This window comes from Anguilla anguilla, chromosome 14, assembly GCF_013347855.1.
Source record: "Anguilla anguilla isolate fAngAng1 chromosome 14, fAngAng1.pri, whole genome shotgun sequence".
NCBI lineage: Eukaryota > Metazoa > Chordata > Actinopteri > Anguilliformes > Anguillidae > Anguilla > Anguilla anguilla.
In genome coordinates, this window is record NC_049214.1 from 40,244,855 (window position 1) to 40,259,852 (window position 14,998).

The following is a 14,998-nucleotide window of genomic DNA, read 5'->3' on the forward strand; positions in this document are numbered from 1 at the left end:
CGCTGGAGATTGGAGAGACTTATCTGAGCTACACTTCCACAGTGGACGAATCTGCACTTCGTCCCTCGATTCGGTCACAGTTATTACATGCGTCCCTGAAATATTTAGCAAGAAGCAAGGCAAGCCGAGCCCCGGGTAATCAACTGGGACCATGTCGACCACCGAAGACGTGCCCGCTTTCTTTAAATACGCGGGGCCGGGTAGCCCCAAATTCTGTGGCATGTTGTGCCCGGTGGAGAGCTCCACCGAGAAAAAGACCCTGGATTTTGATTCCGTGTCAGCGGGCAGGGACAGTAGAGAGGCGGGCGCCCTGGTCATTGATAAGCAGGGTGAGATCCTCTCTCAACCCGCCAGAAGGAAGGTTGAGATACGGAGAAGCACTGGCAAAGAGACGCTGCAGAACCTCATCGATCAGGTAGGGCGTGTTGATTTTGTGCGGAGTCACGCCGGAACTCCGACAACCAGACGGATCAAGCTTTTATCGGAAGGATTTTATCAAACGTGTGGACTTTCCTGAATGAGAGCTATTTTTAATGGCCCTGAAAAACCACGCCCCATTTTAATCACATCTACAACACATTTATTATTATTTTATTCATTCGTTCAGCACCCTTTCCACAGGTAATTTCACTCTTCGAAATGAGTAAAATCTCACTCAGGACTCGAAGAGAAAACGTTGTCATTTACCTGCCACATGTGCCTATCCCACCCATTTACGGGGTCTGAATAGTTTGGTTTGTAAAATATGTGCACCCACGCAAAACCAAGTGCGGAGACCTCGCGCTACATGAAATCGTATAGTAGCTTCCGTTCATGGTTGATTCCGCTCATTTTATTCATGCGCTGACTTGACTAATAAAAGCAAACAGGACCTAGAACTGATCTGTCCAATCCCGAAGTCCCCTCATTGTTTTCTTTCATATTTAACCCTGTAATCGCTGGTCTGGACGTCTTAAGAACACTCCAAGGCGGTGTGGGATTGGTTTGATGGAGTTTTACGTCAACGATTCTATTTTATTCCTGCTCTCACAACCAAATTAATGAAGCTGTGAATTCATTTTTTGTATCCCACCCCTTTTAGAAATATTGCTTACCATAAGTTCAAACGTGGAATAAAATGTTTTTAATGTGTGCAATAGAAACTGCATGCAAACTATAATTGCTGCAGAGTGTGTAACAGGTACAGTTTCAAATCACTGGTCTGAAAATCGGGACATAGTGCAGACACAACACAGCACAGTTTGGGAAGGACTGGTTAAGGTGGTGTTTCAGAGGTTAAAGGTCAGCCTGTCTACCAGAGAATGAGATTCCTGCTATTTGCTCTTCCTGTTCTTTAAGGTGATTACCATCTAATTTTCCTAAAGGCACGGGAGGTGCTGGGAACATCAGATAACTGAAAAACTAAGAAAAGAGAGTCTGAAGTTGTTATTAAGCAAAAACACAACTGTTCTCTAAGAACACCTCTTTTTTAATGTGTTTCACAAACACATGCCACATTCCCCCAAAGGTCACTGACCTCTTGTAATATTGACATTGTAAATATAAGAACCTTCTGTCTGAGGTTAAATCTGTTGGTATGCTTCAAAGTTATTCTCATAGTGTTTTTTTTTTGTTGGTGATATTCAGTACAAGCTGGAGATTTCCCTCGTCAATGATGTTGGAGAGCTTGCAGCATATACGGCATCCAATCATACAACTGCATATTTAGGATCACTTACAGATCTACTATCAGTACAAATGTAAAAATGGTTCCACACCGAGAGTGCGGTGTTCAGTTACATGGAACAAAGAGAAACTCAATCTCAAGCACTTGCAATCATGTGAAATGTATTCCAGTTAGTGTGTTGAATTAATGGACAAAAAGTCATGGGTCAGAAGTTCCAATTTCTGAAAGGCAATGTGCCCGGCAGGCTGTATCCAGGGCCCGGCTGCCCAGGGTTTGCCTAATCATACTGGGACATATTCATGTTATCACCTCTAGTGACGCTCTGCCATACTACACGGCAGCTCTTCAGATCTTGCTTGTTTCGATGGCTAGTTGCCATACGTTTTCTCTTCAGTGTAATAAACGCATGTTCAATTCAATTCAGTTTGGGTGAATAACTCGGCCAGTTGAAGAATTGTCCTATTTTTGGCTTAGAAAACTCCTTTCTTGCATTAGCAGTATGTTTTGAATCACTGTCTTGTTGTAGGATGAAGCACCATCCAATGAGTTTGGAGGCACTTCTTTGAACTTCAGCAGATAAGATGCTTCTGTGCACTTCACAATTCATTCTGCTACAACCGTTAGCAGTTACATAATCAATAGACAAGTGAGCCAGTACCTGTGGCAGCCATGCATACCCAAACCATGACACCCCCACCACCACGTTTCACAGATGAGGGGGGTGTATTGGATCTTGGGCAGTTCCTTTTGGCCTCCACACTTTGCTCTTGCCATTACTCAGATACAAGTGAATCTTGATCTCATTTTCCCACAATACCAGTTTCCAGAACTCTGCAGGCTCTTTTGGGTACTTTTAGTGAACTGTAACCTGGCTGTCCTGTTTTTGTGGTGAACTAACAGTTTGCATCTTGCGGTGTAGCCTCTGTTATTCTGTTCATGAAGTCTTCTGTGGACAGTAGTCACTGACCCATCCACGCCTTCCTCCTGCAGAGCGTTCTGATCTGACGGACAGGTGTTTTGGGGTTTTTCTCTGTTATGGTGAGTATTTTTTTGTCATCAACTCTAGAGTTCTTACTTGGCCTACCAGGCCCTTTGCAATTACTGAGCGCACCGGTGCTCTCTTTCTTCTTAATGATGTTCCAAACAGTTGATGTTGGTAAGCATGAGTTTTGGCCTATGTCTCTGACTGTTTTCCTTATTTCTCAGCCTCATGATGGCTTCCTTGACTTTTGGACAAACAGTGAAACAGACTAACAGACTCCAAAGGCAATCAAAAGGCTTGAATCAAGACTAGATACTAAAATCTATCTTATACCTACACAGTAAGAAATTAAACACACCTGGCAAATCAGAAACACTTGCGAAGCAATTTGTCCCAAATATTATGGTGCTCTGATATGGGGGACTATGTATAAAAAAAGTGGTGTAATTTCTCCATGGCGAAACCAAAATGAATAAAAACACCCTTTAATAAAAGCTTTAGACGACTGATTTAGAGGCATTAGGGGCGACATAGCTCAGGAGGTAAGAGCGGTTGTCTGGCAGTCGGAGGGTTTCCGGTTCAAGCCCCACCCTGTCGAAGTGTCCCTGAGCAAGACACCTAACCCCTAAATGCTCTGGTGAATGAGAGGCATCAATTGTAAAGCGCTTTGGATAAAAGCGCTATATAAATGCAGTCCATTTACCATGATTTCTTTTAGCGAACTGATTTCCTTTTGAGTTGAACAGAATTAGAAATAAGACGTGGTATGAAATGATGAGATATGACGATCTCTGATTAATGATTGCGATCACTGTAGGTATAGACGCTTTCAACGGTAACAACATAAACAAACGTTATTGCGCGTGTGCGTTGTTCTGGCCCTAACTTAACTTCCGGCAGACTTCCGCAAACAATCAATAACAACAGAGTCCCTTTAGACTATTTCTGATAACAAGCAAAATAAATAACAAGTAAATTATGTTAGCTAGCTAGTTAAAACTATGTCAAGTCAGTATTATTTGGGGTTACCAGTCGAAGAAAAGAACCGTTACTTGGCCAAACTTAAATGCGATAACGTTCCACCACCAGAAAAACAAGCGACAGAAACAACTGTTGACAGTATTGCACCTTGCGGAGCATCATACATTCCTTGCATAATCCATAACTCGTCTGGTTACATGCACATTCTTGTGTAAAAAGTGCACTCTTTCTATTACATTGCTTAAAAACGATGATTACATGAGACACAAAATGGGGCTAGTGCTGGGCAGCATGTGTAGCCAATGCAATTACTATAGGTATTTATTTGTATAGCATTCATTGATGGAAAAACATCGTGGCTCTAATAGTTTGGGTCATCTTGCTAGGTTACCACAACAAAAATGATCAGGCAGTGTAACTTTGTCAAGTCATTGGAAACAGGTATCATAACGTTCGTTCAAAACGTAGCTATAGCGTATCAACTACTAGCATTGATCCAACGTTTCTGTGTATAATTTATTTATACAATGTTAGCTACATTTAGCTAGCTAGCTAGCTACAGTCAATTTAGTTAGCTAATTCTCGTTCATAACTATTGAAGGCTTGTTACTGGTCAGCTAGCTATTAGCTATCGCTTATCATGAGTTTGTTACCTGAAACAATGTCGGTGCTACAGTGAGAGCACCTATTCGACCACCTTCGTTCGACAGACAGGAAAACGTAAACTGATTTGCAACTATATATGAAATAGGTGAAATATCGGGAACAACCTGTACCTAGTTAAGTAGGAAAAAATGTCCTTGTTATCCTCCCGTGGTTATTTTTTCAAATACTTTCACGATTTTTTTTTTCTGTGCCGGCAAATAAGTGGTCCAACGCTAGCTTTTGGTTGCTAAGGGGACGTGTATCTACAACCCTATATATGAATGGAACTTAACATAAATTTGCTAGCATACTGTATAAGTGTCCTGTCTTGAGTATTTGAGGTTAATATGAGAACGGGTGGTCGTTATCAGCACGTCTAGGAATCCGTACATATTCACTGTCGTAACCCAAGTCGCAGGATGCAAAATAGCCGTTGGGAAAGCAGTTTGAAAGTATGAAGCAACGTCTGCGCCATTGGCTTTAATGGGTCACGATGAGATAATTACGAGCGTGTTGCTTGTCTTAAAGTTGATATAGTAAATAAGGCTGTATTAGTATTATGTAAATGTGTATGTATGAAGTTGGTTTATTTATTTATACAGTTTATGGGTATTTTTACAGGACTTGCATTTTAATAGGTAACGATGTCCAGTTATTTCTCAAAAATACGAAGTAACAATGGGCAAGCACCAGCTATAATAATCGCAGGGATTCAAGCAATTCGTTTCACAATTCCCTAGTGGGGTTACAAAGTTAAATAATGTATTTTTACAAATTTTCGAAATGGCATTTGTTCCAGGTTGCACCCCACAGCACAACAACCTGAGCCCAACGTCAGTCTGCTCATCAGTTTAACTTTCACTCCGTTTGTAATCGGTGCCATATTAGCCAGTAAACACAAACCCAATAATAAACAAACACAGACCGGAAGTTAATTTAGGACCAAGCGCACAACCTCGGCAACGCGCGTGCGTCCGATGAAAGCGTCTATAGTTGTGTGAAGATAGATCATCTGTGTTGTGGTATTTGTTGGTTTCTTTGGTTAACTCTTCACCTGTTGGTTCTTAATGGGCCTCTATGCCCTGCTGATGATGTCACACTCGTGTGTTCCAGAGTACTGATGTTCTCCACGTTTGGAGATCTGGACATTGTAGAGTACCTTCTAGCACCTCTGTGCTGCAGACACATGGTAAAGTTTTGATCAGATATCATGGTTCAGTGAGCTGGAGACACTCAGCAAGGCCTGAAGAGGTCACACATCGCCCCTGCGTAGCGTGGTATCAGTGTCCTGAACGGGTCACACATCGCCCCTGCGTAGCGTGGTATCAGTGTCCTGAACGGGTCACACATCGCCCCTGCGTAGCGTGGTATCAGTGTCCTGAACGGGTCACACATCGCCCCTGCGTAGCGTGGTATCAGTGTCCTGAACGGGTCACACATCGCCCCTGCGTAGCGTGGTATCAGTGTCCTGTTGAGGTCACCCGCAGTAGAGAGTTAATCCCTCTTTTTTTGGCCGGATCGCAACAGCGGGGCCAGCCCTACAAACGCGAATGTCTGTGACTGAGTGACTGAGTGAGTGACTGAGTGATGAAGTTACACCATTGGTCGGCCGGATCACGTGTGTCATGACAACCAAATAAACAACAGCGCGAGTACAGCATTTTCTCCTCAGGCAGAGTGACAAACACAGCAGAGGATAGGATTACGTTACCGGAGAACAAGAAAAAAGGTAGATTTAACTAGCTAACGTTAAGTTTGATAGATTTTACAGTTTAAATAAGCATTCGCAATGTATTCTCTATTGATGTTCATGGCCAACTAATTCTCATTAATATTAATAATATATCGTGGAATAATGTTCCAGCTAACAAGCTAGGTAACGTAAACAGATTTGCAACTATGAAATAGGTGAAATATCGCTAGCAACCTGTACCTAGTTATGTCGGAAAAAATGTCCTTGTTATCCTCCAGTGGTTATTTTTTCAGTACTTTTGCGATTTTTTTCAGTGCCGGCAAATAAGTCAGAGGTAGCCCAACTCTAACTTTTGGTTGCTAAGGGGACCTGTATCGACCACCTCATATAAATGAATGGAACTTGATATCAATTTGCTAGCATACTGTATAGGTGTCCTGTCTTCTGTATTTGAGGTTACTATGAGAAAGGGTGGTCGCTATCAGCATGTCTAGGAATCCGTACATATTCACTGTTGTAACCCAAGTCGCAGGATGAAAAATAGCCGTTAGGAAAGCAGGAAAGCAGTTGAAATTATGAAGCAACGTCTGTGCCATTGGGTTTAGTGGGTCGCAATGAGATAATTCCGAGCATGTTGCTTGTCTGAAAGTTGATATAGTAAATAAGGCTATATATAACTAAATGTATATGTATGAGGTTGGTTTTTCACATTTAGACAGTTTAGTATGTGTATTTTTACAGGACTTACATTTTAATAGGTAACAATGTCCAGTTCTCTCTAATAAATTACAAAGTAAATACACTAGCGGTTCAGGTGGTCGATACACGTCCCACCCTTCGGGTGGTCGATAATGTGCTTTCGCTCTAACGTTACTTTCGTTAGAGAGGGGCTCAAGGTTCTTAGCTATACCTCAAAATTTTTAAGGGAAAGAAATGCCTTCTAGTTCTAAAATATGTAACGTTAGCGGTGGCTACTACAATATTTTTATGTTCTTACTGGTTGCGTGATCAACTACTTGTAATGTGAGAGAATGATCTAACGTTACTCATTCTCAAATGTAACCTTATTAAACAAGTAGACAGGCAGGAGTAGTGGAGCCGAGTGGAGCAGGAGAGCAGAATGAAGCAGGAGAGAGGGCAGAAAGAGATCAGAGTGGAGAGGAGAGTGGAGGAGGACAGGAGAGATGAGAGAAAACGAAGACTAAGCACAGGCTATCAGGCTGGGACCTTAAATGGGTAAACAAGACAAGGTTCCACCCATGGCTCTCAGCCAGGCTGCAAACTGAGGCTAATATACAGTGCTATCTGTAAGTAGTGGCTCAAAGAGGCATTATGCATGAATAAGTAGATGTCAATAAATATGTTCTACATTTTGTTTTGCAGTCAAGTGTCATTTTATTTCATATTTTTAAATGACCTATTGATATTCACTCCGACGCCGGCGGCACGCGCGCACCACCCAGGTACAACAAAACCCTTTCCCCCGCTGCTGAAAAACATCCCAGAGGAAACACTGTCAAGTCCAGCCATATACTAGGTTTTAACCTGGTCTTGTTCATGTTTCGAACCCAAAAGGTCGCATGCGAGTGTTTTTTTAAATTTATTGACCTTTCAGCATTATTACAGGTTCATAAAGACAGTTGTCATTAAAAACACTGAATTATTTTGCTGTTACAATAAAACATCAATACTAAGTAGACTAAAAATTTAATTATTGCAATTATCTAAGCTGAGATCTAATCTCGTATCCCAAATTTAAATTTAAAATCCGCTGTCATTTAGGAGTCTGCACATATAGGGGATTGGTGATCTCCTGTATCTCTCAGTTCAACATCTTGGGATGGCCAGTTTGTTTGAGTTCCTTGTCTGACAACCTGTGAGCTCCTCCCTGAGGGGGAGTAGCCAGTCTCTGAAGTTGGACTTTAGCAGCTTTATGGCAAAGCCAAGACACAGTTGAGTGCGTCTCTCTGATAGAGTGCACAATCCGAGAGTGCAGAGAGCCTCTGGATACCCTGAGTACCTCTGGCCAAGTATGGACTAGTGCAAGACTTTAACAAATGGCAGCTCACCCTGACTGAGATGAGAACATGCCAACGCCCTTTGTGCCCCTTACTCCATATGAATGTTCTGTGTGTTACCATTTCCAGTGTTGGATATTTACGGAAGGGCGGCACGGTGGTGCAGTGGGCAGCACTGTCGCTTCACAGCAAGAAGGTCTTGGGTTTGAATTCAGCCTGGGCCTTTCTGTGTGGCGCTTGCATGGTCTCCCTGTGTCCACGTGGGTTTCCTCCGGGTTCTCCGGTTCACTCCCACAGTCCAAAAACATGCAGGTAGGCTGATTGGAGACACTAAATTGCCCATAGGTATGAATGTGTGAGTGAATGGTGAGTGAAGGATGGGTGTACCCTGTGATAGATTGGCGGCCCAATGCATGCTGGGATAGGCTCCCCGTGACCCTGCCCAGGACAAGCGGGTATAGATAATGGATGGAAGGATGGATATTTACTAGAGCAAATCAAGTCAAGTACTTTGCTCTAGGTGCAAAAACCACCCTTCATCTGGTAAAGGGAACTGAAGCCACTGGGGTATAATCCCAGTTAATAGAACACTGTTCAGCTACAGACAACAATTCAAATTTCAAATTTAATTGCCAATTTTATATGTATAGCGTATTTTACAGCAGTTGTCACAATACGCTTTACAGACAACCCTGGCCTAAACCCCCACAGGAGCAAGCCTAATGCAACAGTGGCAAGGAAAAACTCCCTGTGGCAGATGGGAAGAAACCTTGGAAGGAACCAGGCTCGAGGGGGAAACCCATCCTCCTCTGGTCGGCTCAGGGTGCCGACTGGTGACCAGCATGTCAGTCAGTTTTATAAGGTTGATGATGTGGCTCAGATGATGGGTGGGGCCGGGTGGCGGTGATGGGGAACAGCAGGTGGCGCCAGATGTGGGCAGGGTGGAGGCAATGACGAAAGAAGGGCTGGACCGCAGAGGTGGGGGAGACCAGACGACTCTCAAAGCACTATCGAAGATCGGGGCAAGAGCCCCGCCGGCAGCGTGGGGAAGAGGGTAGAAACGGCAATGAGGGAATTTGCAATATAGCAGACAGTGGGTAAAGTGGCAGTAGTATGTATTGGGGGGACCCCCCCAGGAGTACTATATGGCTGCATAGCTACTAGGACAGGGATGGAGAGCCCATGCAGTCATGAGGGGTAGACAACCATACCCGCCTATCAAGAGCCAGCCCATGTAAAGTTTGGTCACAGCTGATTGACAGGAAAAGGAAAGGATTGCCACCTACAAAGCTCTATGACTACAGGCTTCTCGCACCCTGTCTCCAGACTACAACTGATTATAAGCCTGAGCATAGAGGTGCGTTTTTAATCTAGATTTAAATATTGAGCCTGAGCCTGACTCCTTTATAAATTTTGGAAGCTGGTTCCACAGTAGTGGGGCCCTGTAGGAGAAAGCCCTACCACCTTTTAGTTTTTTGGAAATTCTTGGGACTACCAAGTAGCCTGCGTCTTGGGATCGGAGTGACCTTGTGGGCTTATAAGGTAGGAGCAGGTTAGATATGTATACATGTGCACGTCCATGCAGAGCTTTAAAAGTCAGGAGCAAAACCTTGAAATCTATCCTATGCTTAATGGGTAGCCAGTGAAGCGACGCTAGTACTGGTGTAATGTGCTCATACTTCTTAGTTCTGGTCAAGATACGAGCAGCTGCATTCTGCACAAGCTGGAGACTCTTTAACGAGTTATTAGGGCAGCCAGAAAGCAGGGCATTACAGTAATCTAACCTAGATGTAACAAACGCATGGATCAATTTTTCAGCATCCCCAACTGACAGGAAATGTCTAATTTTAGCTATGTTGCGTAGCTGAAAGAAGGCAATTCTGGATGTTTTTTATATGGGTGTCAAAAGATAGATCAGGATCAATGGTGACACCAAGGTCTTTAACGGCCATATTAGGTTCAGCCAAACAACCATCACAGTTTAAGGTGAGAGTAGACAATTTCTCCCTTAATATTTTGGGACCTAAAACCAACATTTCAGTCTTATCTGAATTTAGGAGCAGAAAATTTGAAAGCATCCAAACCTTGATATCTACAATACAGGCCTCTAACTGTGAAAGCGGCAGTGCTTCGCCAGGTTTCATTGAAATATAAATCTGAGTATCGTCCGCATAACAGTGGAACTCTACGCCATGTGCCCGGATAATATTGCCAAGTGGTAGCATATATAGCGAGAAGAGTACTGGTCCTAGTGATCCTTGTGGAATACCATATTTCATTATTGAGGAGCTGGACTCTTCTTCTTTTAATTTGACAAACTGTTTCCTGTCACATAGGTATGATCCAAACCATGCGAGTGCCTGTCCATGAAGTCCAACACAGGCCTGGAGTCTGTCCAGTAGAATTCCATGATCAATTGTGTCAAAAGCTGCACTCAGGTCGAGGAGCACAAGAACCGACACAGAGTTACGGTCGGCTGACAGTAGTAAATCATTTGTAACCTTGATAAGTGCGGTTTCTGTGCTGTGGTGGGGTCTAAACCCAGATTGGAATACTTCAAGGAGCTAAGGTATGCACTTAGTTGCTTAGCAACTGTTTTCTCCAATAATTTTGATAGAAATGGAAGGTTTGAAATAGGTCTATAATTTTCCAATTTATCAGGTTCTAGGTTTGGTTTCTTCAATAATGGCTTAATAACTGCCACTTTTAGTGACTCAGGTACGTATCCTGTGACTAGGGATGTGTTAATGATTTTTAGTATATGCTGGCCTGGTACCGGAAATAGTTCTTTAATCCAATTTGAAGGAATAGGATCGAGTAGACAGGTCGTCGGTTTTGAAGACATAACTAATTTGGATAACTCGACCATGCTAATGGGCGTAAAACAGTTTAGTACCGCTGTCTGTAAATCTTCCTGTTGTAACCAGGTGCGGGGCTGTTTATTAACATGAACAGGAATAGTGCATGATGGAGACAGTTTGGAAATCTGGTTTCTAATAGCCTCAATTTTCTGATTGAAAAAGTTCATGAAGTCAATGCTGCCAAGATTGGAGGGATAAGTTGAAAACTCTGATGATTTTTTTTTAGTTAATTTATCCACAGTACTAAATAGAAATTTTGGGTTATGTCTGTTTTGTTCAATTAGTTTTGAGAAAAAGGCAGATCTAGCAGAAGCAAGAGCTTGCTTATACTGAAGAAAGCTGTTTTTCCATGCAAGATGAAATACTTCTAGCTTTGTTGACCGCCATTTTCGCTCTAATTTTCTAGTAAACTGCTTCAGGGCCCGGGTGGTATCGTTGTACCATGGAGTGTTCTTTTTCCGACTAGGGTTTCTTTTTTTAAGGGGGGCAACAACATCAAGAGTGTTCCTGAGGGTAAGGGTTAGCTGGTTAGTCAATTGGTCCAGTGCAGCTTCATCAGCATTTTCATCAGCCTTTTCTTCTGTGGAGAGGAATGATCCGGAAGCATATTTATAAACTTTGGAATAACCTCAGGGTTTACTGATCAGCTGTAGTAACGTCTAGGCTCTGATACAGGAGGATTTGATGCCTTAATATTGAACGTAATAAGGAAATTATCTGATAGTATAGGGTTATGAGGTGCGATGGTAAGATTTACCACACTGATACCATGGGACAGAACTAAGTCTAAGGTATGGCCACGGTAGTGAATAGGCTCACAAACATTCTGTACAAAACCAATGGAATCAATAATAGAGGCAAAAGCTGTTCCTAGGGGGTCACCATTTCTATCCACATGTATGTTGAAATCACCAACAATTAAGACCTTATCTGCTGAAATTGCAAGGTGTGATAAAAACCCAGCAAATTCCCTTAAGAAATCAGAATAAGGCCCAGATGGCCTGTAAACAGACACAAGAAAAAAGGACTGCCCGCTAGCACTTTTATTAGCTAGATCGGGGTGTACACAGTTAGTAATAAGAACTTCAAAAACTTCAAAAGAGAACAGTGAGAAAATTAAAAGATACTTTCACATATTTATATGGATGAAGGATTTGGTAGAGTGCAGGGAATGTGCCACTTCAACAAGTTTGGGGTTTGAATGGGACACTACTCTAATAGCTACAAGCTGAATCTCCAATTGATCTAGGAAATTAAGTTTTTTTTTTGGTATAATATGAATTATGTGTTAGGTATTCTCAGTAAAGCGTGTACTAGACATGCAGATATAGTAATGGCCATATAGTAATAGTTTTGTATAAGGAACAAACATACGGACTGCAAAGCCAGAAAGATTGCTCGTCACCCGTCGGGGTAAGGTTAGGCCGTACCAGGATTTTCGCTTTCACTCGCTTCTATAATTGCGCATTAACACTGGCGGGTTTTGTTTCCCTGCAGCGCAGTTGGCTGAGCGCGGCAGTAGCAGCACGGCTGACCGGAACAGAGCTCGTTCTCTCCCGTCCGACACTATCTGCAGTTGACCGAGTGACACACCCTGAAAATGCGTCACCATGCATGCGGAACCTCCGCCGTCTTCTGCTGCAACGCCTTTCCCGCGATTGGGCAAAGTGATTTGAAGCCCGATCGATAACAACTCGTTCCCTGCACCATGGCCGCGGGAAAAACCTCTCCAACTCGCAGAGCCGCAAACGCAAAGTCTTGTGCCAAGGCATTCTTTGTATGAACCTCATACTTGGCGATAAAGTGTTTTTGATCCCAATTCTAAAGTAATCAGCTGCTTGTGCAGGATAAACTGTAAAGTTCTACCAACTCAAGAAAAGAACGTAGATTATCCAAAAAAGAAAAAAGAAGTAATTAACTGCTGGCGGGCTATGTTCAAAGAGGCTTAAAATAAAGATCAACTTTACATTTTTGCATGTTTAGATGGTCAGTTTATATGCAAGTATGTTCAATTTCATTTCACCAATTGCTTGACATTTCTTATCTAAAAACTTCAGTGACTTCAAGGTATCGAAAAATGAAAAGGAAATGAGAACTAATTTACCAGAAGTCCTGATATCTGTAAATATCTAGTATTTATTAATTTATTCAAATTATTTCTGACTTTGTGGGCAACGCTGATTCCATTCTAATCTGGCATGGCCATTTCCTGATGCCAGTCTGAGTGGTGAGTCCCGTTCCCTGGGACAGCGTAATGGAGGGGGTGAGGGAGTGGTGCGGAATGCAATGCTGAATTCCTTTCTCAGCATTTCCCACTTGATCCTCTTCAGTGTGCATTTAACCTCTCTCTCTCTCTCTCTCTCTTGCTCTCTCTCTCTGGAATGTCTGGTGCCGTTTATGCTTTTTTACGCTCGCCTTTTTTATCACGTGTGTAAAGCGGATCATAATGTGAACTTCTTCCTTCTTTCTCTCGGCGTATTTCCTTCCCTTGTTCACTTTTACTACAAGGATTTAAAAAAAAAATAAAAAAACCCTCCCTCTTCACCTCTGTTTCTCTGGCCACTGTGAACAGCAAAGCACTGTTGTGTTGTGGTCTGGTCTTTTTTATTTAAACATACTCTGATGGTTGAAACGGATGAATAATAAAGCACAGAGGACAAAACTGAACTTTTCCCACCATAGTTTTCCACCACTTGCTCAAATTCTCAAAGTATTTCTCAGACTTTACTCTTTTGGTCAAGTTCTGTATGAAGCTCCTATTTAAAATTCGGCAATTCAGCTCCTTGTTTACCCGCTGTCTATCCATCTCTTTTTCTTAATTCCTATTACGGAGGGTGTTGCTCTGAGTTCGTCCTGGTGTTTTCACTGCTATTACTGCATTACTTCACAGTTTATACTCTGCAGGCTCGCGCTCATTTCTTTCTTTCGTTCGTTATTGCTTTTAGCAGCATAAATATATATTTGAAGACCTCTTTACACAATACTGCGCTTCTTTTGGGACAAAGTCAGAATTCCTAATTAGGTGACGTTTTCCATGAGCTGTTGCAATTGATGCTGTTTTTTTTAAGTCACGCGGGATGTGGGCGTCTCCTCGGTTACTTCACAATAAAAGAGAGGCACCTTCTGTCCAATGAAGGGGAATTACAGCCAGGCAAGTGTGGAAATTCATTTGCATTTTTACAATACTGTACACGCCCCCCCTTTTTTTCTTTCAGGCGGTTTAGGAAAAGAAATGGGGAGGGCTAGACTTCTCCTCTGAGCAGGGCGGGGCACTGCGCATGTACGATGGAGCTTCGCTTAGAAAATCTTTCAGTGTGTCTGAGTCCGTGTGGATGGGCTAGCTGCTGCGGCAGAGACAAGGGACAAGAAAATACCTGCTTCGGAGCCGGGAGCCTTTCTCCATTCTGCGAGCGGTAGCCTCCTTTTTGCGACTGACAGAAACTGCTTCACGGATTTATTTTTCCATTTCCATTGATTGTCTCCTGGTGGATTTTCTTTGAACACGAGAAAGAAAAACACTATTAGTTATTTTTAAAACCGCACTGTTCCGAGCATCTAGTCCTTTCGTAGCAGACCTTGCACGGAGCAACGCGACCCGCTTCTTAAACACAAGAAGAAGATGTCAGGCTACCAGGGAAAGAAGAATATTCCTCGCATTACAGTGAGTTGCAGCTGGTATATATTCGGTCATGCAGTGTATGGGGGTATAAGGTGTGTACGACATAGACCGTAATATATGACTGCATCATATCACGCCATTATGTGACTAAAACGTCAAATTATTAGAAGAAAATATTGCAATCGCAATACATTCATTTAGAAAATATCTCGCTTATTTGCCTGGAAGAGAATCGTTTGCACGGGTTATTCTAGGCTACTGAAAACGTTTTGGAAGCGGCGATCGTACATGTAGCTACGTTGCTTGCAGACCAGCCAGCAGAACTGTTCACAACCTGTAATGTGTCATTGTTTAGGCTGTATCTGAAAGAAACTGCTATTCTGTGTGCCCGGGACTGTCGCTGGAAGCATCGTGTAGCCACAGTCACTGAAACGTGTGTAACTTTTAATGGGGTTTTCAGTAGCAGGCGAGCGACCCATTCATTTAAGTAATGTATGTTATTTTCCAACTGTTACTATACTGTATTGACACTA

General features: G+C 42.7%; 1 protein-coding gene across 2 annotated transcripts in view; it reads left to right on the top strand.

Moving 5' to 3' along the window:
• The window catches only part of LOC118212897 (dihydropyrimidinase-related protein 2), a 47,451-nt gene continuing 32,453 nt past the window's right edge, over positions 1-14,998 (top strand). Inside the window, exon 1 of one of the 2 annotated variants that reach the window (XM_035391364.1) lies at positions 1-415. In XM_035391364.1, coding sequence (XP_035247255.1) covers positions 152-415 — 264 coding nt within the window. In that variant the 5' untranslated portion in view covers positions 1-151. Of the gene's footprint in view, positions 416-14,104; positions 14,508-14,998 lie in introns of those variants that run through there. The other variant, XM_035391365.1, reaches the window with a different exon arrangement.